This window comes from Gigantopelta aegis, chromosome 14 (genome assembly GCF_016097555.1).
Source record: "Gigantopelta aegis isolate Gae_Host chromosome 14, Gae_host_genome, whole genome shotgun sequence".
Taxonomy (NCBI): Eukaryota; Metazoa; Mollusca; class Gastropoda; order Neomphalida; family Peltospiridae; genus Gigantopelta; species Gigantopelta aegis.
The window spans coordinates 59,508,427-59,533,642 of record NC_054712.1 but is presented as its reverse complement, the minus strand read 5'-3'; the positions used below and the strand labels follow the sequence as shown (position 1 = coordinate 59,533,642).

The window sequence follows — 25,216 nt, the reverse complement described above, 5'->3', positions numbered from 1 at the left end:
CCTTCCTTAAAATGATAGCACTGCAGCAGTGCTATCACTGTACAGTAGCAAATGAAAATGATGGAAATAGCTGGAAGCAGTGCTATCACTGTACAGTAGCAAATGAAAATGATGGAAATAGCTGGAAGCAGTGCTATCACTGTACAGTAGCAAATGAAAATGATGGAAATAGCTGGAAGCAGTGCTATCACTGTACAGTAGCAAATGAAAATGATGGAAATAGCTGGAAGCAGTGCTATCACTGTACAGTAGCAAATGAAAATGATGGAAATAGCTGGAAGCAGTGCTATCACTGTACAGTAGCAAATGAAAATGATGGAAATAGCTGGAAGCAGTGCTATCACTGTACAGTAGCAAATTAAAATGATGGAAATAGCTGGAAGCAGTGCTATCACTGTACAGTAGCAAATTAAAATGATGGAAATAGCTGGAAGCAGTGCTATCACTGTACAGTAGCAAATTAAAATGATGGAAATAGCTGGAAGCAGTGCTATCACTGTACAGTAGCAAATGAGCAAAATGACTGACTGCAGTGCTACAATAAGTTTGTTCACTTCAGAGCCTCTCCATGGCTTACTGTAATGTTTAACAGCACCACATTTCGTCTGGGTCTTTTGAATGTAAGATGAGAGGGAAATTTATAAATATTGTGAAATTTGTCACCAACTGCTTATAAGAAGTGGTGTGGACATTTTAAGCCTGAAATTTAATGTTGATTTTTTAAAGACAACACAGAAAATGTTTAACATTTAACAGTGATGCAAGACAACAACAATAATAATAACAATTAATTAATATTTAATGACACCCCAGCACAAAAAATACACTGGCAATGCTGAGTGTCAAACTAATTTGGGTAAAAGCTAATGTGAGATAAAGACAATAATTTAAAACCCATGTACAGATGTAATGTAGTAGTGCTACAACTCCAGTACTCAGCAGGTAGTACTAAACCAAATAACTTCCGGCTGGGTCAAAGTGCGAGGTGCACCGAACTTTTGATAGAGAAGTGAACACCACAAGTCCTGTGATTGGTTATAAATGTGAGTGTGTTGGTTGTAAAAAATAATAGTTTCATCTGGGTAAAAAAAAAATTGCAATTTTATTTCATCTAGTACCAATGTGTCAAGTAGCCTTGTGCTTGAAACATGTATGGGGTACCTGTAAAAAAAAGTACTCAAATTTTGTGCGAAACTAGGGTAGTCATAGACGCTACCCGTTATCTCAGAAACGAGCAGCTTGACCCCCATTTTTTTCTGATTCATTTTAAGTGTAAGGGGTGGTAGTATTTATATCCGTGGCGTTTATGTCGGTTGATACGTTGCAGGTAGGAGTTTTAGCCACATATGTTACTATTGTCGTCTATGGGATTTGATTTGGTAGTATACACCCTATAGCACATATTCAGTGCATAATAAAAAATATTATGATTTTGTCATTTTATTTAATTAAACTATACTGGTTGATAAATTAGCCATCACTCGATCATGCAAGTTCACAATGACCTTGACCTTGACAATAATCTCTGTACATGGCTCTGAATGGAGTTTGAATCAAAGTTAGCACTGAAGAAAAGTTGGTTTTGGCCTATAATTCATACTGTAAAGATTTCAATAATTTCTTTTTACATGGTATTTGACTTGCCATATACAACTGCTCTTAAATATGGTATTATATATAAGCAACCTGAACTAAGATTTTAATAGCAATTTATTTTTATATTAAAAATAGCATGTCCCAATAGTGGGTTAATGTCTTTAGTTTCCATTAACATTGTTAATTTTTTATGTATGTAATTCTGAAAACTCAAATTTGTAAAGAAGTTGATTTTTATTGTCATTTTGACATATTTATAGGGTGCTAAGTTATATTTTAGACAAATTTGTAGTTTTATGTAAAATTTAAAGTAAATTTTAAGAAAAACTTTACCAAAAACATAATTAAATTTGTTGTCACTATTGTGCCTTCTGTTCTTATTTGTACGTAACAATAAGGTTGTTAAACATATACTTAGATCTCCAGATAATTTTTTTTTTTTTAATAATCACTTAGTTAGCTCTCATGAAAAGCATTTTGAGTTTATACCAGATTCAGAACCAATTTTATTTCATCTAGTACCAATGTGTCAAGTAGCCTTGTGCTTGAAACATGTATGGGGTACCTGTAAAAAAAAGTACTCGAATTTTGTGCGAAACTAGGGTAGTCATAGACGCTACCCGTTATCTCAGAAACGAGCAGCTTGATCCCCATTTTTTTCTGATTCATTTTAAGTGTAAGGGGTGGTAGTATTTATATCCGTGGCGTTTATGTCGGTTGATACGTTGCAGGTAGGAGTTTTAGCCACATATGTTACTATTGTCGTCTATGGGATTTGATTTGGTAGTATACACCCAGCAGACAGTTTCATCCGAGTAGTGAAGGAGAACACTACTTAGTCATGGCAAAAGTAACATTGGAGTGCCAGAAATTGACTTTCAGGATGAAATTTTAAATTTTGAGATAATATGGTGCAGCAAATTGGGAGATATATTTTGCCACAAAAAAACCAATAAAAAACCCACAAAAAACATCCCTGTAACTGTTGACTTTTATAACATTTTGAAAAAAAAATGCAGGAAAAACTAGGTATTTTGAAGAAAAAGTACAAAAAATAGGAAAAGTAGGAAAAGTAGGATCGCTGGACAGCCTGAGCAGTTGACCGCTGATTACAGTTGACCGCTGATTACAGGTGAGTAATTGATTACAGGTGAGAGCTAGGACAGGTGTGACTACATATAATATTCATTTCATAGTACAGTGAACCAGGGTGGGGGGAAATAAAATTGTCAACTGGTCTCATGTGACGTCACCAATACTTGTGAGGAGGGGTGAGAAAAAAAGGAAGGAATAAAAAATATATAAAAATTACCGGTATATATATGCATGTATACTGTAAATCAGGAATTGTTAGTGAGCATAAAATGTTAGCAAAGTTAGCGAGATCATACACGCTAATATTTCATGACGCTAAATTTAAAGAGACATATAACGGACTGTTCTGGAAAACTCTTGTGCAATTGTTTTGTTTGTGATTAGTTGAACTCGCAACAATGGTTACATGCCATTGATTAAACCACAATAGTTAGTTAGCATGCACATTACTGCAATTTTCTACTACATTTAAGTTGTCTGTATGCTTCTAAGGTCAAGATTCGTCAAAAACATTATTTCAGCTGATCCTCTATAATTAAGTTTATTCTTTTTTAAGTTTCTGATATGACAACTTCGCTAAAGTTCTATGCCGCCAATATGTCAGGGGCGGGATTTAGCTCAGTCGGTTGAGTGCTCACTTTATGTGCTGGCATAGCAGGATTGAACCACCTCAATGGATCCATTCAACTGACTGGGTTTTTCTCATTCCAACCAGTGCACCACAACTGGTCAATAGCTGTGGTATGTGCTTTCCTGTCTGTGGGAAAGTACATATAAAAGATCCCTTGCTGCATCAGGAAAAATGTAGCGGGTTTCCTCTGATGACTACATGTCAGAATTACCAAATGTTTCACATCCAATGATTAATAAATCAATGTGTTTTAGTGGTGTCATTAAAGGGACATACCCTAGTTTTTAAACACTAAGGCATATTTTTCACTATTAGAGCCATTTATGATCACCGAAATCAAACATTACTTACATTTTATTGTTTAGATTATCCATTTCCGTACAACCAAAGTGTTTCTGGTTATCCTGGCGTTCCTAACACCACAAAATGCTTTTTTTTTCATATTTTTTTAAAACGCATGTGCGTCTGAGAAGTAACTGTTATGGAGTCATGTTTTAGTCTATTTTTAAGGGTATTTCAATGTCACAGACTCTTGTTTCACTCTGTTGTATCCAAATTTGTTACATGTTTGTAAATTAACCAAACTTAGTGTCTATTTTTACGGGTTGAAACTAGAATCTAGGTGGAAAATATGCCTTAGTGTTTAAAAACTAGGCTCTGTCCCTTTAAAAAACAAACAAACAAACAAACAAACATGTCACTTATTTGGATTTTGCTAAATTTTAAGAAAGCTAATATTTTAAGATTTATAGTACATAAACTGAAATTTTAAAAGTGATATTTGCCAAACAGTGTACAAAATTATCATCATGGTGGTGTTTGTATGTTTTTATCATGAATAATGAATGCAGAACAATAAACATTAAAAAATATAATTCAGTAGTCCACAAAATTAAAAATACTAATTAATAGATGATACCATTAGGGAATTTGACAGCTTTGAGCAGGCTAACCTATTAATAACATTGTCGCTGCATGATTGGATGAATTTGACCTCTACTCAGTACTGCATGGCTCCAGAAATAACCGGTGTAGCCATTCTGTTCACCACCACAAAACAAAAATATTGCAAACATTTTTAATATTTAAGACCTTTATAATTATTGGATACATTACATTGAATGGTCAACAATAAATACAATTATTGCTTATTTCAGTACATTTTATGCCAGCAGTGTGACCTCTTGCCAACAAAGTCGAACTCGGACATTCACCCGATAACACTCCATACACAGGTGTTGATTAGAACACCACCAATATGCTCCAGTGGTGTTGTTAAACAAAATAAACTTTAACACTTAACGACACTTCCATGTTATTTTTTTTATAAACAGCAGGCCAAAAGAAATATGTTCTGCTGGAAATACGACAGCATGATGTGAGTGGAGGGTCTGGGACATACAGTGTGTGGAAACATTAGGACCTCTGAGAATTATTGTAGAGCATTATTGAATTAGAATATAATAACAGAATCACAAGCTAAATAACAGATGAGATAATTGCACACACATCAGTCTTTTGATAAATCACCTGTGATTTGTTGGTGCTTTTAGCAGGTGGACTTCCATTTCACTTACGTTGTCTAAACAATGGACTGCTTTTCATTTTTTGCAGGCTGCTATTTCAAGCCCTCATACAACATGTATGTCCAGGGCTTCTAGAATTTTTGCAAAATCCACTAGCCATGGGATCAGTAATTTAAAAAATGTACTAGCCACGATCAAAAATTCACTAGCCCTACTTTACTTTAAGTTAATAAAATTTTACCAAATAATAGTAATAATCAGATATGTCAGAGGGACTATACTAAAGAGGCTTAAAAACACTAACATTAGGGGTTGGAGTGGGGTCAGTATATTCATATTTACAAAACAGACTCAGCTGCAACATTTGACAATTTTTGTTTTACACTAGCCATTGGGCATGGCAATTGTAGTTATTTACTAGCCCAACAATGAATATCACTAGCCACAGGAGTGGGGCTACCATAATCTAGAAGCCCTGATGTCATAATGAGTTTTAAACTTTTGTCTTGTTCTTACCTTTTGTTTGACTTCTTAAAAGGCAGGCATTTCGGACACTTTCTGGCATCAGTTCAGGGTGGAAGATTGTTCCGAATGTCAGCAATTCGATATTATAATCAAAGAGCAATTTACGAAAATGGGCAATTTGTTTTCCAAAATCTGTATCTGCTGCAGGCACCAGTTTTATATCTATAAATCACACAAATATTAAAATGTATATACACAGTTAGATTATCTTTTATGTTATTTGTATCTTTTATGTTATTTGTATAGTCTTTTTATGTCAAAAGGGAATAAATGAATTGGCATATACACTAAATAATTCTTAAACTCATGAGCTTCCCGCAAGCTTGCCAAAAGCTTACTAAGTCATTTTTGACTTCTAAAGGTCCATGTACTTGCAGATTTCAACCAAATGTATTCCAAATTATTCCCTGACCAAGTAGTATTATTTTTTAGGTTGATTTAAAATCTAGCTTTTAGTTTTCAGGCCAATTAAAAATATTTTTCAAGTTCCACCATCCAGGTTTTAATCAAAGTTGGTTCAAACTATCCTCTCATGGACCTGTATTGTTATGTTTTGGGCGGATTCAAAATCCAAGATGGCTACCCTGGCCTCTGATTGGCAAAGACATTTTCAACGTCTTCTGCAATTCCACCAGGCAGATTTCAATCAAACATGGCGCAAGTCATCCTCTCAATGCCATTATTTTGGGGGCCAATTGAAAATCCAATAATTATAAGATGATCCTGTTTTAACCCTATTACATCATCATATATATGTATTAATATTAATTAGTTTTTTTAATTATTATTGTAAATAATATCTAAATCTGTTACATGTATTATATTTGGTTGTTTAGCCACTGTTCCTATTGGATTTGATAAATCATGTGAGAAGTTCTGAATTTTATAGTTGTTTTTTTTGTTCAACCTGTTCAATTTCAACTATACAAACTAAGAAATTTTTGGGGAATCTTATGCAAGCTTGGACAAGTGGAGACATGCTTGCAGGAAGCTTGTTCAGTTGAAGATATGCATGCAGCAAGCTTGCAAAAATGAAAACATGCTAGCGGACAGCTTGCACAGCTGAAGATATGCATGAAGCCAGCTTGCAAAAATGAAAACATTGTTGCAGACTGCTCGACCAGTTGAAGATGTGCATGCTTGCACAAATGAAATCATGCATGCGGAAAGCTTTCAGAATTACCGACTGGCTTATGCGAGCTAAAATCAGTAAATGTTAGCTTGCACTGCTTGTACTACCTTGTAACAAGCTTGTAACTACCTTGCGACAACCTAGCCACAAGCATGCATTTTTGTTTGGGTATGGCATTGGAGGTCAACTGAAGTCTTGACACAAATTCAAAATTAAAAAAAATTAATATATAAAAATAACCAACATCTGCAGTATTTGCTGTTATTACAAAGTGCAGCCCTATATGGAAAGTGCTCCAAAAATAATGAAGGAAACAACAAACTAACATTGGAGTTCATGTGTACCAGTACTCGGGCAGTATAGCGGTGGATGAATCGTTCAAAGACTGTTGGCTATGTTCAAACATATATATATATCTGTGTGCGTGTGTGTGTGTGTGTGTGTGTGTGTGTGTAGATGAAAATATGCTATGTTCAAACATATATATACTCTTCAAAAAAAGAAACGCAAAAGGGTACAAATGGGTTATAACTCCGATTTTATGTTTCCTACCGGTTCATGCTTTGTGAATATAAGGTCATTGCATGTCCCAAACACATTCCCACGGTTACATTCGATAAAACGCAGCTACTGTACAATAAAGTTCCAAAATGTGAATATTCGCAAAAACGCAGCCACGTGCAAACCATGTCACCACTGCACGTGCGTTGTCTGCACGTGCAACATGAACACCGACAGTATAAAAGTGCAGGGTGTTCGCTTGCCTGGCCTCTGTATCTGGCCGACAGTTGACAATCCAGGACATGCCACGTCTCAGTGAACCGCAGAGAAACAATGCCATCGGCCGACTAGACGCAGGCGAATCCAGAACGGCCGTTGCCAGGGCATTCCATGTGTCCCCAAGCACCATCTCCAGACTGTGGGACCGTTACCAGCAACATGGATCAACACGTGACCTCCCTAGATCCGGTCGACCACGGGTCACTACCCCCGGGCAGGACCGCTACATCCGGGTACGCCACCTTCGGGAACGATTGACTACTGCCACCTCCACAGCCGCAGCAATACCAGGTTTGCGCAGGATATCCGACCAGACCGTACGGAACCGCCTACGTGAGGTAGGAATTCGTGCCAGACTCCCAGTTCGAGGTGTCATCTTAACACCACAACACCGTCGACTCCGACTGCAGTGGTGCCAGATTCATCGACAATGGCCTCAAATGCGATGGAGACAGGTGTGGTTCAGTGACGAGTCCCGATTTCTGCTCCGACGTCATGATGGAAGATGTCGCGTGTATAGGCGTCGTGGTGAACGTTATGCGGCAAACTGCGTGCAGGAAGTGGACAGATTCGGCGGGGGTAGTGTCATGGTGTGGGCAGCCATCTCACACACTGGCAGAACTGACCTGGTCCACGTGCAGGGCAACCTGAATGCACAGGGCTACATTGACCAGATCCTCCGGCCACACATCGTTCCAGTTATGGCCAACGCCAACGCAGTGTTCCAACATGACAACGCCAGGCCTCACACAGCACGTCTCACAACGGCTTTCCTACAGAACAACAACATTAATGTCCTTCCTTGGCCATCGATATCACCGGATTTGAACCCAATTGAGCATCTATGGGACGAGTTGGACCGACGCCTCCGACAGCGACAACCACAGCCCCAGACCCTGCCCGAGCTGGCAGCAGCCTTGCAGGCCGAGTGGGCCACCATCCCCCGGATCGTCATCCGTACTCTGGTTGCTTCAATGGGCAGGCGGTGCCAGGCAGTTGTCAACACACGCGGAGGCCACACCCGGTATTGACTCCAGATGACCTTGACCTTGGTGGTGTGTCCTATCACTTACTCACAATGGACTAGAGTGAATTGTGAACAATCCTGCAACATTTGGTAATTATCGGACTCACCATTCAATAATTAAATCAATTCTCCAAATGTTACGACAATGTGGTTTCGCGTTTCTTCTTTTGAAGAGTATATATATCTGTGTGTGTGTATAGATGAAAATATGCATAACCAGAAAATGTTGGTACGGCACTTTTCACTGTTTTTGGCAAAATTTTATGACAACTTATAAGTGGGTCAATAATTTATTTGACATTTTATTGCTTGAGATTGGGACTTACAGGCAAGATTGACTAATAGGCGAGTGTAAAACATGTTTATCAATGGGAAGGGCAAGGCATGGGAAGGGCAAGGCTATCGAAGGTTTCAAAAAAATGTCCTCACCTGGATTAATTTCTTTGTCGATATAATTTATAATACTATCAGAATCACAGAAAACATGCTCGCCATGCGTCAACACTGGCACTTCTCCGCGTGGATTGATCCGCATAAACCAGGCCTCCATCTGCTCCAGCTCAAACAGATCGATCAATCTTTTCCTAAACACTGCATTTTTCTCTTTTAGTGCTATTAACACCTAAAAATATGTAAAACAGTAATATTTTCAGCTTCATTTTTCAACAAATATTAAAAATAATATTAAAAACAGCTAATTATTTTTGGTCTCCTTTCTTGTTCATACCCAAAATGTAGTAGGTGTAATGGATGAATGAATGAATGAATGAATGACAAGACCCCAACATAAAAATACACATCAGCTAGTGGGTGTCAAGAAAGCTAAGTATTTGTTCTAACTACCAATAGAAATATATAGTATGTACATATACACAAAACAGATCCATGGGCAGATTGATGATGCCTGTTTTAATATTCCCGGTAAATAGTGATGCAGGGAACAAAAATCAAAATAAACCACGGTATGCATTTGAAAGACAAATCATTGAACTTCAGCCATGGATACAACAAAATCCATCATTTTTTCCAGGGCTTTAATTTTAACAGGATGCCGAAATGGGCAATTTCGTGGAAAATATTGTGTATGTTGAAAAAACTAGTGCTGCAAAACGATAAACTGATATACTGGTATATCACGATGTTTCATCAGATCTATACGAAACGTGGTGCATTTGTACGTATCACAATTGTTACACATTATTGTTTCCTTGTATGTTATTTGACGGGAAATAGGGGGGGAAAAAGGGGGGAAAGGGGGGGAAAAGACGAGCAGTATTTTATTAATTAGCTATGAGACAAAATTACACACTTTTTGTCCTGGAAGATCTTATCGAACTTGATAAAGGTGACCATATACATGTAGTATGTCGAAAATGTGTCACTGTAATGTTTTTTCAAGATTTCTGTCTGGACAAAACATGGGGGAAATCTACTGGTAGTAGGAGAGTAATTTATTGTACTTGTTAACAAAGTATTCGGACTTTAGAGGTCAAATTCATCCAATCAGCGACAACATTATTAATCATTTAGCCTAGCCCGAGTACTCTGTCATTCAAAAGCTAGACAGACATTTGAATGGTTATAATCATACCGGTAATCACGATGTTTCATGATCATAATCATCCAAATGTATGTCTAGCTTTTGAATGACAGAGTACCGTTTATACCGTTGACAGACAAACTTCAAAACAGATCAATGTGTTTTGATCCGGATAGGATATGGGTCGTGACACACCAAATATGGGTACCAAAGCATGTCAGTCTGTTTTGGTCTCAAGTTACAAATGTATGTGGATTGAGCAGCACACTTACGGGCCAGTACGATTTTGGATTCTGGTGTGTCAGTGGTACATTGGCAAATAAGGTTCACTTCAGGTCGGTTTAGATCACATATAGTGACATACATGTATATAATGTTTTTGGTTTAATGATGCCACTACAGCACATTGATTTATTCATCTTTGGCTACTGAATGTGAAACATCTGGTACTTTTGACATGTAGTCTTAGAGAAGAAACCCACTATATTTTCCTTTCAGCTAGGGATCTTTTATATGTGTAAGGGAAACGGAATTAAGTTGTGTTGAAAATAGGTGATATGGATTTATTCTTTTAATAATTAATGTTTTATTATATGGGATATAGATTTGTTGATTTGGTAATATTTTGGGTATTGTAATTTGGTAATATATTTTGTAATTAGTGTAGATTAAGTTGGGTATTAATTAAGCATTGGCTGAATTATTATTATTATTAAAGTTAAATTATTTAAGATTGTTATTTTGAGAAGTCCTGAGTAGACTATATTAAGGGGGAAGTACTACATATCAAGGTCTTACTTGGGAGATAGCCAAAGGTACCATGCATGCCTAAATTCTGTTTGAGTAGACTGTGTCTTTTGTCCTGTCCTGTGTTAGGTTTGGTAGCAGTGGTTTTGTAATAGTGATTTTGTTTGCAGCAGAAAGGTACTATGTTTGCCTGAGCTACAAACATGTCTTGTTTATTAGGTTGTGTGGAGTTTCGAGGTGTAAATTGTTAGGTTTGGGGTAGGATAAAAGGTTTGAAGTAATCTTATTCCTAATAAATGTTTTGTGTGAATAAAAGTTGACTAGTTAATTTTGTGTTTTTATTTCGTCTTCTGCACTAGACCTTAGTGGAACTCTTTATCATAGACAGCTACCTTGAAAGCCAGATCAGATACATTGAATCTGGGAAACTAATAAACGGGTTAAGATACACAGAGATCTAGGGATTCCCGTTACATATGCATCATCCCACAGACAGGATAGCATATACCACAGTCTTTGATATGCTAGTCATGGTGCACTGGTCTGCTGATGTGTGTGTGTCCAGGACAGTGTGCTTTAACATTAACTGAATAAAAGCTTGAAAATAAATTGCATGAATAAATTTCTAAGTATTTGGTGTATATCAGCCGAAACAGACTGATCCGAATTAATCTGCATTGAGCGGCAGTGTGTCAACGGCGAAACGAAATTCGGATCAATACATTTTGATACACATTGGACAGAACCATATTTGGTGTATCAACGATATTAGTCAAAACATGTGCTAGCTCAAGCTGTCAAACGCCCCAGTGGTGTCATCCATTATTAATTTTTGGGACACAGTACTTGGTTTGTTTTTTTCACTGTATAACTATGCGATTTTATACAAATTGTGACTGTTGTACATCGATAAATTCACAAAATATTACAAACAATTTTTATAAAACACATTTGGATAAAGTTACAATAGAGTGAATCCAAAGTATGTGACGTTGAAACGGGGAAATACCCTTTTAAAAAATCCTACAGCTTGTCTCCATAGCTGTTACTTCTCATGGATACATGCAATTTTAAAAATATAAAAAATACACTTCGTGGTATTAGAAACACCAAGATGACCAGAAACACTTCAGATGTACCAAAATAAACTATCTAAACAATAAAATCTCAGTGATGTCTGATTTCAGTTATATCAAACACACCTCTAATAGTAAAAATTAATGCCATATGAATTGTATTTAAAAACTATTTATAAGGACATTATAAAAGAATCCTTGATTTTTATCCCCGTCCACCCCGAGGATAATGGCTGTTTTTATTGACCAAAAGATTTTTTTTAATATATCAATGTGAGTTACTTCTAATAGCCGTAAAATAAAAACATTAATGTTTACCCAGGTCTCACCGAATGCTGGTCAACTCGCTCCCTACCAAATCACTCCAGCGTTTGGTCAACTCACCCCAGTATTTGGACAACTCGTCCCAAACTTTACTGTCCGTAAATAATTGTGACAAAATTAAAAATGGACATCTACAACTTTGGTGTCATTTTATTTATTAATATTACAGTGAAACTGCTATTACGACCACTTATTAAAATGGTTTTATATTGGGGAGATCCAATATCAGTTAGAATGAACTGTCAAGCCTATTTTAACCATGTTTGTGAGTTTGTCACTTATATCTTTAAAGGAATGACCAGGCACGGCTTTTGGACTCCGACTGGTGTGCATATTCAACAATATTTAAGGCACATTATTGCTTAAACTATTGTTATATTTAATTAATAAAATGGTAATGATATAAGTTGAACAATGGCTGAGGTGAGTTGACCTGCTCCCGTCTCACCCTGTCCATTGCCAAATTATCCAATTTGTATACCAAGTGGTTACAACATTTAGTCTTTGGATAATAAAATATTCTTTAATACACCACATTTTAATAATTTTTAAGGAAATATTCTACATATCTGAAAATTGGCTAAACCAAAAGTTGTCCCAATATAAGCCTTGTTCACTCCTACACCCATTTAAAACAAATGTAATTATTAAAGAAAACTCAACTGATAGTTAATTTCTGGTTCAATCTGATTGTTTTTTTTTTTGTTTTTTTTTGCAAACCGCACTGAATCACCTGACTGATTTGACAACATAATTTACCTTCATTAAACTTTGTACATATTTGTAAATCTCTAAGAAAGTTAGTTTGTTTTTATTTAACGTTTGTACATCACTTAGCACACTGATTTATTCATCATCGGCTATTGGATGTCAAACATTTGGTAATTTTGACATAGTCTTCGAGGAAATCTGCTACATTTTTCCATTAACAGCAAGAGATCTTTTAAATGCACCATCCCAGACAGAATAGCACACACCACGGCCTTTTGACATCCAATAACCGGTGATTAATAAATCAATGTGCTCTAGTGGTGTCGTTAAACAAAACAAATTTTTATATACCAGTTTTAGAAAAATGATATATTCAAAAATCATGTTCAAATTTATAGAAACAGAAAACCATCCCCAACCAATAAAAGTTATTTTTATCCAGTCAGAGGCAGATCCAAGATTTTTTAAGGGGGTGGTGTCACAAATATTATAAAAATTGGCAATTACTAATTGCTTGAAGGAAACCAAGTGAAATGTGTACAAGGTAGGGGATTTGAGGGCATGTTCTCCAGAAATGTTTCAACTAAAGGAGCTCAAAAACACATTTTCTTGGCAATTTAGTGTTGCATCTTGTAGATAGTGAATTTTTTTATATATTTTTTTAAAGCCTATTGTTTCGGGTACACTTACTTTCTGTGAGCAAAAAGACGTTGGAAAATAGTAAAGCACAATTTCAGAGCTGTTCGTCTCATTGCTGACAGCGTTGGCCTCATTGCTGACAGCGTTGGCCTCATTGCTGACAGCGTTGGCCTCATTGCTGACAGCTTTAGACTCATTGCCGGCACCGTTGGCCTCATCACTGACACTGGTGGCCATTATGAGTCCGTAAAGTACCTCTCTCTTAGTCTGTATGGCGAGTTAACCGCGCCACCTCATTGGATACGACGTGACAGTTGCTGTGTTACACAAATGAACAATGGCGGCCGATTGGAATTGGCCGAGATGAAAGTCCACGACAGTCACTTTTCGCTCCCTTGTTTTGGCGTTGTACACAATAAATCGACAATTTTTTTTTATATATTTGACAAAGGGTACTTTTTATTTCTTTCATCTTTTAAAACTTACAATTATTTTGTCCAGAAGTATGAAAAATTAATAAAATACAGACTTGTAAACAGCGTTGTCTGCTTGTTATAGAAATTTAACAGGGGTCAAGGTTAATAGACCAGTTTTTATTTTAATATGGCGAAACATTGTAATAATATAGCTAATTTTGAATTTGAATGACGTCAGTATTCCAATGACGTCACTTTCCATCTCCTTACAATAACCATAAACTGGGTACATTACGTTTCCGTTTTAAGAATGCTGGAAAAATTTCAATGCTAAATTGCTACTGAATTTTTTTTTTTTTTTTAACATTACTAATGCACCTGAATGAGTTTGAAGAAAATCTTATGATTAAAAAAAAGTGTACCTTTTCGAACTATGCAATCTATGGATTTCAAGTGAAATTATGGTAAGATATGCCATGGCCTATTTACTGTGTACAAAGCCAAAACATTAAGGGTGCGAAAGGTGACTGCTGTCGACTTAATTGATCTGTCGACTTAATTGATCTCCTGCTTAAGTGTTTTGCCTGAATTTTACACACGTTGTTTTACTATAAAGCCGACTTGTGTGTGTATGTGTGATTTTAAAAACTTTACGGCACATAAATACCAAATAAAGCTAGCAGATTATTATTTTTGACGTCACAACACAAGCATAATATAGTATTACATACCATCGATGACCCATAGTGATGTCATAGTTTACGATGGTTTTACGATTTCGTGGGCTAAGGCCCAAAACACACAGACGTTCGGTCTTTGTCTGGGTATGGCGAATATTGTACCAGTCGAAAATGAAACGCACGGTATCAAATGTAACAAAACACACTGCATCAATATAATTAAAATTAGCTCCACTGGTTAATTACTATTACCTGTGGATCTAATGCCGGACTCAGACTACCAACTGCCACGACGGAGTTGGCCAACTCACAGAGCTAAAGACTTCTACTTTTCAGTTGCAAGTCTGAGCGCTCTTACAACTCGATTCTAGTCGTATGCCGGGCTCAGACTACCAACTGCCACGACGGAGTTGGCCAACTCACAGAGCTAAAGATTTCTACGACTTTTCAGTTGCAAGTCTGAGCGCTCTTACAACTGATTCTAGTCGTATGCCGGGCTCAGACTACCAACTGCCACGACGGAGTTGGCCAACTCACAGAGCTAGACTTCTACGACTTTTCAGTTGCAAGTCTGAGCGCTCTTACAACTCGATTCTAGTCGTATACAACTCCTACGACGCAGTTTTATCCGATTCCAAAAATGAATCGGGCCCAACTTTAGAGCGCTAACTACAACTCAACCCGACGGCCAGTTGGCAGTCTGAGCGTATTCCCAACTCAACTGGGACGTCGGCAATCAACCAACCAACCACAGCGCAGCACGTTGGCCATGTGACAACATCCACAAAAAGTAAACATGGCGGACAACTTAAAAGAAGAGGAAATGGTGGAAATGTGGCGTTCCTACCCTGTGGTATACAACACATTTTCAAAGAACTATTCTAAAAGAAACCAAAAGCATGAAGCAATTTGGGAGATTGCGCAACATTTTGGAACGACCCGTACGTACTGTTCAATCTATTTTCAAAAGCACCTTGCTCCCCACGATCAACAATATGTGGCCTAGCCCACGGTCGACCATTCCTCCTCAGTCTCCGTTTTCTGCGAAGTCTGACAATGGCGACCGCGGCTAGACCATACATAATATCCATTCTCATCTGTTTCATCTACATTGATCACGTGTGCATGCAACGTCATACAAATTATTACCCTCCTGGTGAAGATATAGCGGTGTCGTACAAATTTCGTACGCACCACCAGGTGCGTATTACAGACTGTATTTTGATTTGTCAACAGGGAACAGTCAATTTCGATTGGTTGGACAGCGACCTTATTAGCATAACGGGACTATTTTTTTCATTCATAATTAATGTCAAGGTCAGTAACATCCACAACTTTTACTACAAATGTCATTCACCGATTCAGCAATGTCATTCATTAAAAGTTGATGTAAACTGGACCACGCGAGAAATATTTTTAAACAAAAAATAAAAATAAAATAATGAACAGAACAATAATTAAACATTTATTTTATTTATTATGTGGATTTTTCGTCTACAAATTGTTATTGTCAGTTGTGATTTGTGAATTCATCATTATTAAGGTCTACGACAGTCACTTTTTGGACCCTTGTTTTGGCTTCGTACACAATAAATGAAACATATCCAACGGTAATTTTTTTTTTTTTTTTTTAAACTTAAACTTAATATTTTTTGTAGAATTATGAAAAAGTAAAATATACCGACCTGTAAACAGGGTTGTTTGCTTGTTGTAGAACTTTAACAGGGGTCAAGGTTAGTAGACCAGTTTTATTTTAATGTGGCGATGCATTGTAATAATATAGCTATTTTTGAATTTGAATGACGTCAGAATTCCAATGACGTCACTTTGCACCTCCTTACAATAACCACAAAATGGGTACATGACGTTTTCGTTTTAAGAATGCTGGAAAAAAATCCAATGCAAAATTCCTATTGATTTTGTGTTTTTCGAACATTACTGAAGCACCTGAATGTGTTTGAAGAAAATTCTGTGATTATAAAATTGTACCTTTTACGAAATATGGATTTCAAGTGAAATTACGGTAAGATATGCTATATTTATTGTGTACAAAGCCAAAACAAGGGCGCGAAAAGTGACTGTCGTCGACCTTAAGTTATAACTTTAGTTTTCCCGTGAACTCACGGTCAACAAATTGTTATAGTCAGTTGTGATTTGTGAATTCATCATTATTAGCATAACCAGTGGCGTAACGGGAACATTTGTTTCTTGGGGGCGTTTTGTTAAAATATGGAATTATGCATTAGTTTGACCATTTTTCACCCAATATGAAAATAAACATATATTGATGCATGTACCTTACAGCTTTCTTTAAATTAAAAAATGAAACCCGATGGAAATTTATGGGGAAGTACGTCTACATCACTCCCCTGAAAACGTCACTGAGAAGTAGCGGAAGTACAACGAACTATTTCTCAATGCGGCGGTACGTAGTCGTGCACCGGCTAGTTATGCAAATCAACATCCAGTCTTGAAATGCAAAATTGATTGATTGATTGATTTTTCATAATTTGCGTGATTTAAAGGAGAGTAATAAATAAAATACCACACTCGTTTTCGCAAGATATCATTTTTACGAAAGTCGTGAACTTCCCAAACGTATCTGACCTCACTTTCGTTCGGTCAGATACGTTTGGGAAGTTCACTCGTTTCGTAAAAATGATATCTAGCAAAAACTCGTATAGTATTCTATATTGACATCACGATCGTGGTGGATTGCTGACGATTAGTTGTTAGTCTGAGCGCACCAGTCGTTAGTGGCGAATTGGGAAAAATACAACGCAACGGTCGAGTTGGCCAACTCCGTCGTGGCAGTTGGTAGTCTGAGCCCGGCATAACAGCACCCCGTTGGTGCTCATGTCCAGTTGACCTATGGGCCGGAGTCTGTTACCACAGAAGTGTGCAATGTAGTCCACTTGTAATGCATAAAGTTGTTGGCCCAAGAATAGAACAAGTACTCGGTGGTTTTCCGTTTTAAAAAAATGTTTAAGATGTTATCGACTAACAGACTTTTTAACGACTAATTACATATCAAATATATTTTTATGCATAAAATGTTAGTGGCTGTATTTTAAATTTGTTTCTTATCTAATATTTGTACTAGGTTAAATTTCATTTTATTTCCTAAAATATTTTAACGATTGTAATTATATATTACGTAATATATTAGTGGCTGTATATTAAACGTGTTTCTGATCGTTCTAATATATGTACCAGGTTACATTTCATTTTATTTCCTAAAAACTATTTTTTTCGTTCGTATGAAATTATTTGAAGATAAAATCCAGTTAGGGTTCCTACAAATATTATGACGACCAGAAACACATTGAATATAAGTAGTATGAGGGCCTTCCTGGGGTCATGACCTACTTTTCCGTGACCTTGCCCTTGGTGTGAGTACTGGCCACGACATACTTGGTGCATGACTCATCATGACCGACTTAGAAGGCAGTGACTGGTATACCTCGTCAGGTGTCTGGTAGACCGACCTTGGCACACTTGTCAGGTGTCTGGCCTTGGTGTGAGTCATAGACTGACCTTGGCACACTTGGGACAGTTGCGTGACCTACTAGGGTGAACGCTCGCCCGTGTCCCTGATGTATGACTCTCACCTAGCCTTGACCTATCTAGAGAACAGTGACTGGCATATCTGGTGTAGGTAAGCAGCCGTGACTCATATTTTAGCCTTGGCATACTTGGGCCGGTACTGACGTCCTAAGGCTGGCCTTGACCTGGTTCTGACGTCCTTGGACTGACCTTGGACTGCTATTTTAGAATATAAAAAGGGTAGTTTTGTTAGTATCTTCATTCGCTCTCCGAAAAGTCTACAGACAAGATCTACGTCCAGTTTTGCTACAGAAGTATTCACATATTTGCGGCTTGTTGTATTTTGAAGAAGAAGATGGCATCGGTACATTCATCAAATTCATCCCAGAGCCATGGCCAGGGTGAAAAATTGCGATGTCAGCTAGAAATTGGGCAAAATGTCTACGTCATGGCCCAACCATGGAAGCAAGAACTGTTGATACACATCAGGAAATTCGACAGTGATAAAGGGAAAACTTTCCCCACTAAACGAGGCATCGCCCTTACCCTGAAACACTGGGTTGAACTGTCTACGTGTACTAGTCAAATTGATGAAACCATAGCTGCTTTAAAGGAAAGGAAAGAAGAGAAATTGTTTCATCATCTTGGTGCCAACATGTATGTGAGCGTGGACAAAAACATTGCTGGGGTGGACATTCGGCAGTGGTGGTGGTGTGTGGACACAGTGAAGCCATCAAGGAAAGGAATTTTTCTTTCCCTTCAACAATGGAGTACACTGAAAGACTGTTTCGAAATGATGAATGACTTTGTACCAGAGCTGAACTCGATTGTACCCTGCGCCATGCAAGACGACCATCAAAACCAGATGGGCTTCCTGCAGTGCAGTTTCTGCAACCCTAACGAGTGTCATCAGTGGTAAACGAGTGTGACAAACATTTTGTTTTGGAGGAAATCGAAGATATAAAAGAATGGATTTGTGATTTACACTTCATTTGCTTTGTGACTGTGTTTGAGAACAGACGTGTTTTATGATTCTGACATTCTTGTGGCTTGTTGCACTCTATCTGGAACGAAGACGATGGCATCGGGATATTCGAGCAGTCTTAGTAGCAGCAGCAGCGACGAGGACGACGTCTTGGTCTGTAAATGTTCAGAAAGACATACAATCAAATGTAAAAGAGTGACTACAAAACAAGATGAGAAGAAGAGTACTCATTGTGTGGATCAAGCGGATGCTACACGCAAAATGGGGGATAGAACTGAAGATGGTGAACTCGTGGATGAACCCACAGATCAGACAGATGCTGGTCGCGAAACAGATCCTGACTATGATGTTTCCTACGATGCTGACGACGAAGACACATGGACAGATGCAGCTCGTGACTACGCCAGAGATGCTGACAGTGACTGGTATTTGAGACGTTACTTGTTCTGTCATCATCCTGAAATGAGCCATTTCTATGCCCGGATGCTGACATATGCTCGATGGCCCATCCAGATGAGACAAAAACCAAGGGAACTCGCCAAGGCCGGTTTCTACTACACTGGAGACCACGATGCCGTCGTCTGTTACTGCTGCGGACTACGTGCCTACCAATGGCAGAGAATGGACGATCCAGTGATGGAACATTACAGACTGTCCCCAAGATGCCCCCATGTGAACAATGTGTTCAGACATTAACTGTTTTCAACACGTGTGGGACACTTGAATGTTTTTGTCATAACTGTATGTTTTATCAAATATTTTTATGTACTACATTTTTGTTGTTTAGTAATAAAATTTTGTTTTGTATTTTTTGAATCCATTGTTTATAAATAGCATGACATTTATGACCTATCAGTCAGTTGAAAACCATGTCTCAGTGGGAACAGTACCTCGAGTCACTTTATTATGATGCAAAGCACCCTGGGAGTTATGCAGGTCCTGTTAAATTATATCAAGCTGTCAAAGCAGAGGGTAAATTTAAAATTCCTCTAGCACATATTAAGAAATGGTTGAAAGGTCAAGAGACCTATACCATGACACATCAAGTGAGACGAAAGTTTCCACGTAATACCTATGTTGTGGAAGGTATAGATAGTCACTGGCAATCTGACCTGATGGACATGGTCAGTTTGGCTAAATATAATGACGGGGTGAGATACGTTATGGTGATCATTGACCTGTTCTCCAGGTATGTGTGGGTTATACCACTCAAATCAAAAACAGGGAAAGATGTAGTAGATGCTTTGACAGAATTCTGGAAATCAGAGTCCAGAAAACCCAAACTGTTTCAGTCTGATTCGGGATCAGAATACAAGAACCACAGGGTCAAAGCATTGTTGAAGTCACATGACATAACGCAGCTGTTTACTCTCAATGAAACCAAAGCGAGTTATGCAGAACGGGTCATTAAAACCATCAAAATGCGTCTGTATCGCTACATGTTAAAAAAAACTTTACTTACAAGTATATGGATGCTCTAGAGAATGTCGTCCATAGCTATAACCATACCAAACATCGAATGTTAGGTCAAACACCAGCCAGTGTCAACCAAACGAATGAAGAAGAGGTCCGCTTGTCTCAGTACCTGATCAAACCTAAAAAGGCAATCCACAAAAAGACAAAGTTTACCTTTGACATTGGTGACAAAGTACGAGTCAGTCATCTTCGCGGTACATTTGACCGGGAATACCAAGAAAAATGGTCTGGCGAAATATTTACCATTGAAAGGAGATACTGGTCTCAAAGCCATGACTTGTACAAATTAAAGGACTGGGGTGGCGATCCCATTGAAGGGACATTCTATGCAGCTGAACTTCAAAAGGTGACTGAGAATCCGGATCAATTGTATCGTATCCAAGACATTGTAAAAAGGAGAACTCGGAACAAACAGAAAGAAGTGCTGGTGAAATGGCTTCACTGGCCTAAGAAGTACAATTCGTGGATTCCAGAAGCAGACGTTGTTCGATATCAGACAGTATAAAAGGCCTCAGCACATGTTTGACTTTTCATTAGCATGGAAGAAATTGTAGAGACACAACCTTTGTCAAGAAGTCATTCGGGTGATACCTGGACATTGTTTGGTAAACGTGTGGCAAAATCGGAAACCGAATTTTGTTTTCTCTCAGATCATCATCATATACGTAGTGGTGATTACATGTATCATCAACTTATCTCTCAATCGAGGTAATTCTAACTTGTGGACAGCACTACTCAGCAGTAGCTTGGGTTATCTGCTGCCAAATCCCAAGATCAAAACTAATAAGCACCATGGATAAGTACATTACCATTCGAAGTACAGACAGCACGTCTTACTTTCCTGACAACACACACTGGTCTTTTAGAGTCAATCTATATGACAGACTACATCTCGGTAAAAAGTGGGTGGTAGCAGCCACCGAAATCACCATTCAGAACTGGGAAGTTTCGAGAAAATCAGACTGTCGTGACATCTACGCAGATGTGATCCAGCTACATTTATCCACAGCACAGACTTTTTGGAGAAAGAAAGGAGCCTCTTTTGAGACGCATCTTTTTGATGGGGAAAAAAAAGGAAAGGTCATTTGTGTTTCCACAATATCATTACATACCCCTGAGACTGGAAGATCTGCAGATCGTTGGACATCTATATACAGGACAGCAGATGGCAATCCAGCTTCATTTATCAACGGGACCAGTGACAGTGACACTTAACGTGAAACCACAGCCTTTTTGGTTTTAAGAACTGGACCAATACGTGTTGAAACATTACAATTATTTAAAAATGATGACGAACATTCACGATTATCAGATGACTCTGGGATTACTGAATGAAATGAATGCAGAACAAATGTTGGCCTTGGTGGCGATTGTTCAAGGGTTGCCTGGATGGAAATATTAACATCACAGCAGGACAGAAACACCGATTTTTACAGTCTAAACAACGAGTATCTGAACATCTTAAAAATGCTGGTATCACCTGCACCACGTGAGGAATAGAACTAGCAAACGCATATTGAAACAGAACACCCCTTTGTTAGCCTTCATTTTGGACGACAGTCACTTGGATCAGATGAAAGCAAAAACCGTATGGTCAGTGGTCACGGACCGCTGGAGATATGCAGGATCACTATAAATAGGATGTCTGTCAAAAACCATCATCATTTGAGATAGAACCTTCAGAGGAGCAACATGTCAGACCAATACAAGCTATATGTTCCAAACGTGGACAAGTGGACCCGTTTCTACAAGCTGCAGGCACAAGGCAAACTTCAGCCTCACTTCGAAATTCAACGTGGTGGAAAGAGTCAGATCATGTACAGTGTGGATCGATGCCTAGAACTCTACGACCCCACATGGAAAACAGAAAAAGAAGAACAGAACAAACCCCCGGCACCCAGTGTTGTCATGGTCTCCCCAACGCAGCAAGTAGTAGAACAAGCTAAGGCTGAACAGAAACGTCTTCTGAAAAGTATAAAAGGGAAAGCAACACCACGACCAGTCAGTTCGTCAAGAAAGCGCAAAGGAGACACAACGAGCAGAAGCAATCAGAAAAAGCAGAAGACAGATCGCTTTAGTAAAAAGAAGTAAGATGGCTTCCTATATGAATAAAGCTGAAGTAGAGGCCCATGCCGAAGAATTATCTATTTTTGAACTTCCACGTACATTCACTTCTGTGGAAAAAATCTATTACGAAGATACGAGACCCACATCTCAGATCACCACAGAAAACAGTCCTGTGGAGTTTAACGTGTATGGACAAGGCATCGATTACATCGACCTGAAACGTACCAAACTACACGTGAAAGCAAAAATTACCAAAGCCGATGGCAGCATTTTGGTCAAAGACGAAAAGGTGGGACCCGTCAATCTATGGCTCCAGAGTTTGTGGTCTCAAGTGGACCTGACCCTCAATGGAAAACTCATCACCACCTCGACCAATCTGTATCCATACAAGAGCTATCTTAAAGTGTTGTTGAATGGCACATCCACGGCTAAGGAATCATCTCTGCAATCCCAACTGTACTACAAAGATGATGCACAAGACATAGACAGCTCAGATCCTATAACAGGCATCAATTCGGGACTCATTAACAGAGGTGCTTTTTGTGAAACCAGTCACACCGTGGATATGGAAGGACCGCTGTATGAAGACTTTTTCGACATCAAACGTTATCTCATCAATGGCATCAATCTACAGATCAAACTGTTCCAGACCAGGCCTTCCTTCAGTTTGTTGTCAGGAGAAGATAATCCTGATTACAAAGTCAAGATCCAAGATGTGTATCTCAGAGTCTGCAAAGTGAGGCCAAACACAGCCATCATTACGGCCCACGCCAAAACACTGCAGGACACTGAAGCCAAATATCCTTTCACAAGGAGCGACATCAAAGTGGCCTCTATACCCAAGGGACAACTGAGTTTCACCTGGGATCACTTGTTTCAAAACAAATGTCCCAACAAAGTCGTGGTGGCGCTGGTCTCTGCCGAAGCAGTGAATGGCAGTTACACCAAAAATCCATTTAATTTTGCCATGTACGATCTGGACACGATTGCCTTGTATGTGAATGGTGAATCCTTACCGGCTCAACCTCTGCACGTAGGCAACAATCAGTACATCTCGGCCTACAACAGTCTGTTTGAAGGAAGAGAATCTATAGGACTGGACGTGTCTAGAGAGGATTTTAGAAGTGGATATGCTCTGTATCAATTCACCTTGGAACCTTATCACTTGAAGGACGGATACCTGGATCTTATAAAAAGGGGTAATCTTAGACTGGACTTACAGTTTAAAAAAGCCTTACCAGAAACGGTCAACTGTTTGATCTACTCAGAAGACAACCTTATGCTTCAAATCGACGGAGCCAGGAATATCTTGTATGCAGAACCATGAACACTTTACAGTTGGAATGTGCTCTGAACGCTGATCCAGTCACGAGACATGTCAGAGTCTATGCTGCAGACGAACTTCCACAGCACCGACTGACTCGTTTTCCACGAGGATTCATCGTCAATACAGAACCCTCGACGATGAGAGGACAACACTGGGTGGCCATATGGTTAGACAGTGCTCACCATGGAGAATTCTTTGACAGTTTTGGAAAGCCTCCAGAATATTACCAGAGACAGTTTCGAGCCTTTTTGCAGAGAAACAGTGTATGCACCCATTACAATAACAGGGTGCTTCAAGACGCCAACAGCAACTCGTGTGGACTTTTTGCTTTGTTTTACGTTGCTATGAAATCGACGGGATCCTTGCTCAGAGACATTCAAAATTATTTTTGTTCAGATACTAGAGTCAACGAAGCCATCGTGTATCAGTTTGCCTTAACTTATTTTAATCATTGTACATTATAGTTTTTACCCTTAAGGCCTATCGGTGTAACCCAATGTGTGTCCATTTTATATATGTGTAGTTGTCTCTAGAGAGACCAGAGATTGTAATTAGAAATAAATGAAAAACAACCCAAAATTTCGCTAGCCCACACAAGTCCCGCTCGAATCGATGGACGGTTGGGAGGTATGGCACTGCGTTCTGTTTTTACTACATACACAACATAACAACTAATACATTTTTCAAATCATTTATTTGCTCCCGTTTCAAACCAGTGGAGATAAGGGTTAAGGAGCAGACCTCTATTCCACTTTACAATGATTTCCATTTAAATTGTTTTTTGTTCTTTCGTTGTGGTATTCCTGGTGGCCGCTTCTGTATGCTTGCTTCCATCTTTATTGATTTCTCAGGGTTCAGCATCTTCTTTGGGTCCATTGTCTTCACATCAGCCACGGGTTTGGATACAATGGGAGGTGTTTGCCCTTTTCCATCTTGAATTTGTTTGGGTTGTGTTGCACCCATCACTTGTCCTTTTAATAGTTGTATATATTTTTCTTCAGGCACCAGAATGTGTTTGGCCACGTGTTGCATCATGCAGTTTTTAAAAGGGGCGCCACACTCTGTAGCACGAGCACGATGATACCAGCTCTTAACACTTGTTTCTTCTTCTTGATAGAAACTGACTTGTCACCCAACACACGTAATACTTTTTTTTGTGTTTCTTCAACTTTTCAAAATGCCTGTTTAGAGAGTGGAACGTCACTGTGCAATATGTTGGCAATGATGAATGTCAGGGTTTTCAACTGATCCTTGGTTATATGTTTCAACAGCAGACTTTTCTGTTTTGTCGATTTACCAGACAGCAAGAACTGTAAGAACATCAGGTTCTCCTTGATGACTTGAGACATTTTGACGTGGCTTTGAAAATA

At 38.5% G+C, this 25,216-nt stretch overlaps 4 protein-coding genes across 5 annotated transcripts in view; 3 read left to right on the top strand and 1 right to left on the bottom strand.

The window, feature by feature from the left end:
* Window positions 1-13,707, bottom strand: part of LOC121388165 (ganglioside-induced differentiation-associated protein 1-like) — a 78,480-nt gene extending 64,773 nt beyond the window's left edge. Inside the window, exons 1-3 of one of the 2 annotated variants that reach the window (XM_041519404.1) lie at window positions 13,401-13,707; window positions 8,742-8,934; window positions 5,365-5,535 (exon numbers count right to left, since the gene is read on the bottom strand). In XM_041519404.1, coding sequence (XP_041375338.1) covers window positions 5,365-5,535; window positions 8,742-8,934; window positions 13,401-13,586 — 550 coding nt within the window. In that variant the 5' untranslated portion in view covers window positions 13,587-13,707. The remainder of the gene's footprint in view (window positions 1-5,364; window positions 5,536-8,741; window positions 8,935-13,400) is intronic. The other variant, XM_041519403.1, reaches the window with a different exon arrangement.
* Window positions 13,708-19,237: 5,530 nt separating this feature from the next.
* On the top strand, window positions 19,238-20,457 carry LOC121389368. The gene is made up of 2 exons (XM_041520963.1): window positions 19,238-19,401; window positions 19,833-20,457. Exons 1-2 carry the CDS (start codon window positions 19,238-19,240, stop codon window positions 20,455-20,457), a joined length of 789 nt encoding a protein of 262 aa, XP_041376897.1.
* Window positions 20,458-20,495: 38 nt separating this feature from the next.
* On the top strand, window positions 20,496-20,957 carry LOC121389367. Its single transcript, XM_041520961.1, has one exon. The coding sequence runs from the start codon at window positions 20,496-20,498 to the stop codon at window positions 20,955-20,957; it is 462 nt and encodes a 153-aa protein (XP_041376895.1).
* Window positions 20,958-22,544: 1,587 nt separating this feature from the next.
* Window positions 22,545-23,846, top strand: LOC121389366 (uncharacterized protein F54H12.2-like). The gene has a single exon (XM_041520960.1). It carries the CDS (start codon window positions 22,545-22,547, stop codon window positions 23,844-23,846), a length of 1,302 nt encoding a protein of 433 aa, XP_041376894.1.
* The last annotated feature ends 1,370 nt before the right edge of the window (window positions 23,847-25,216 follow it).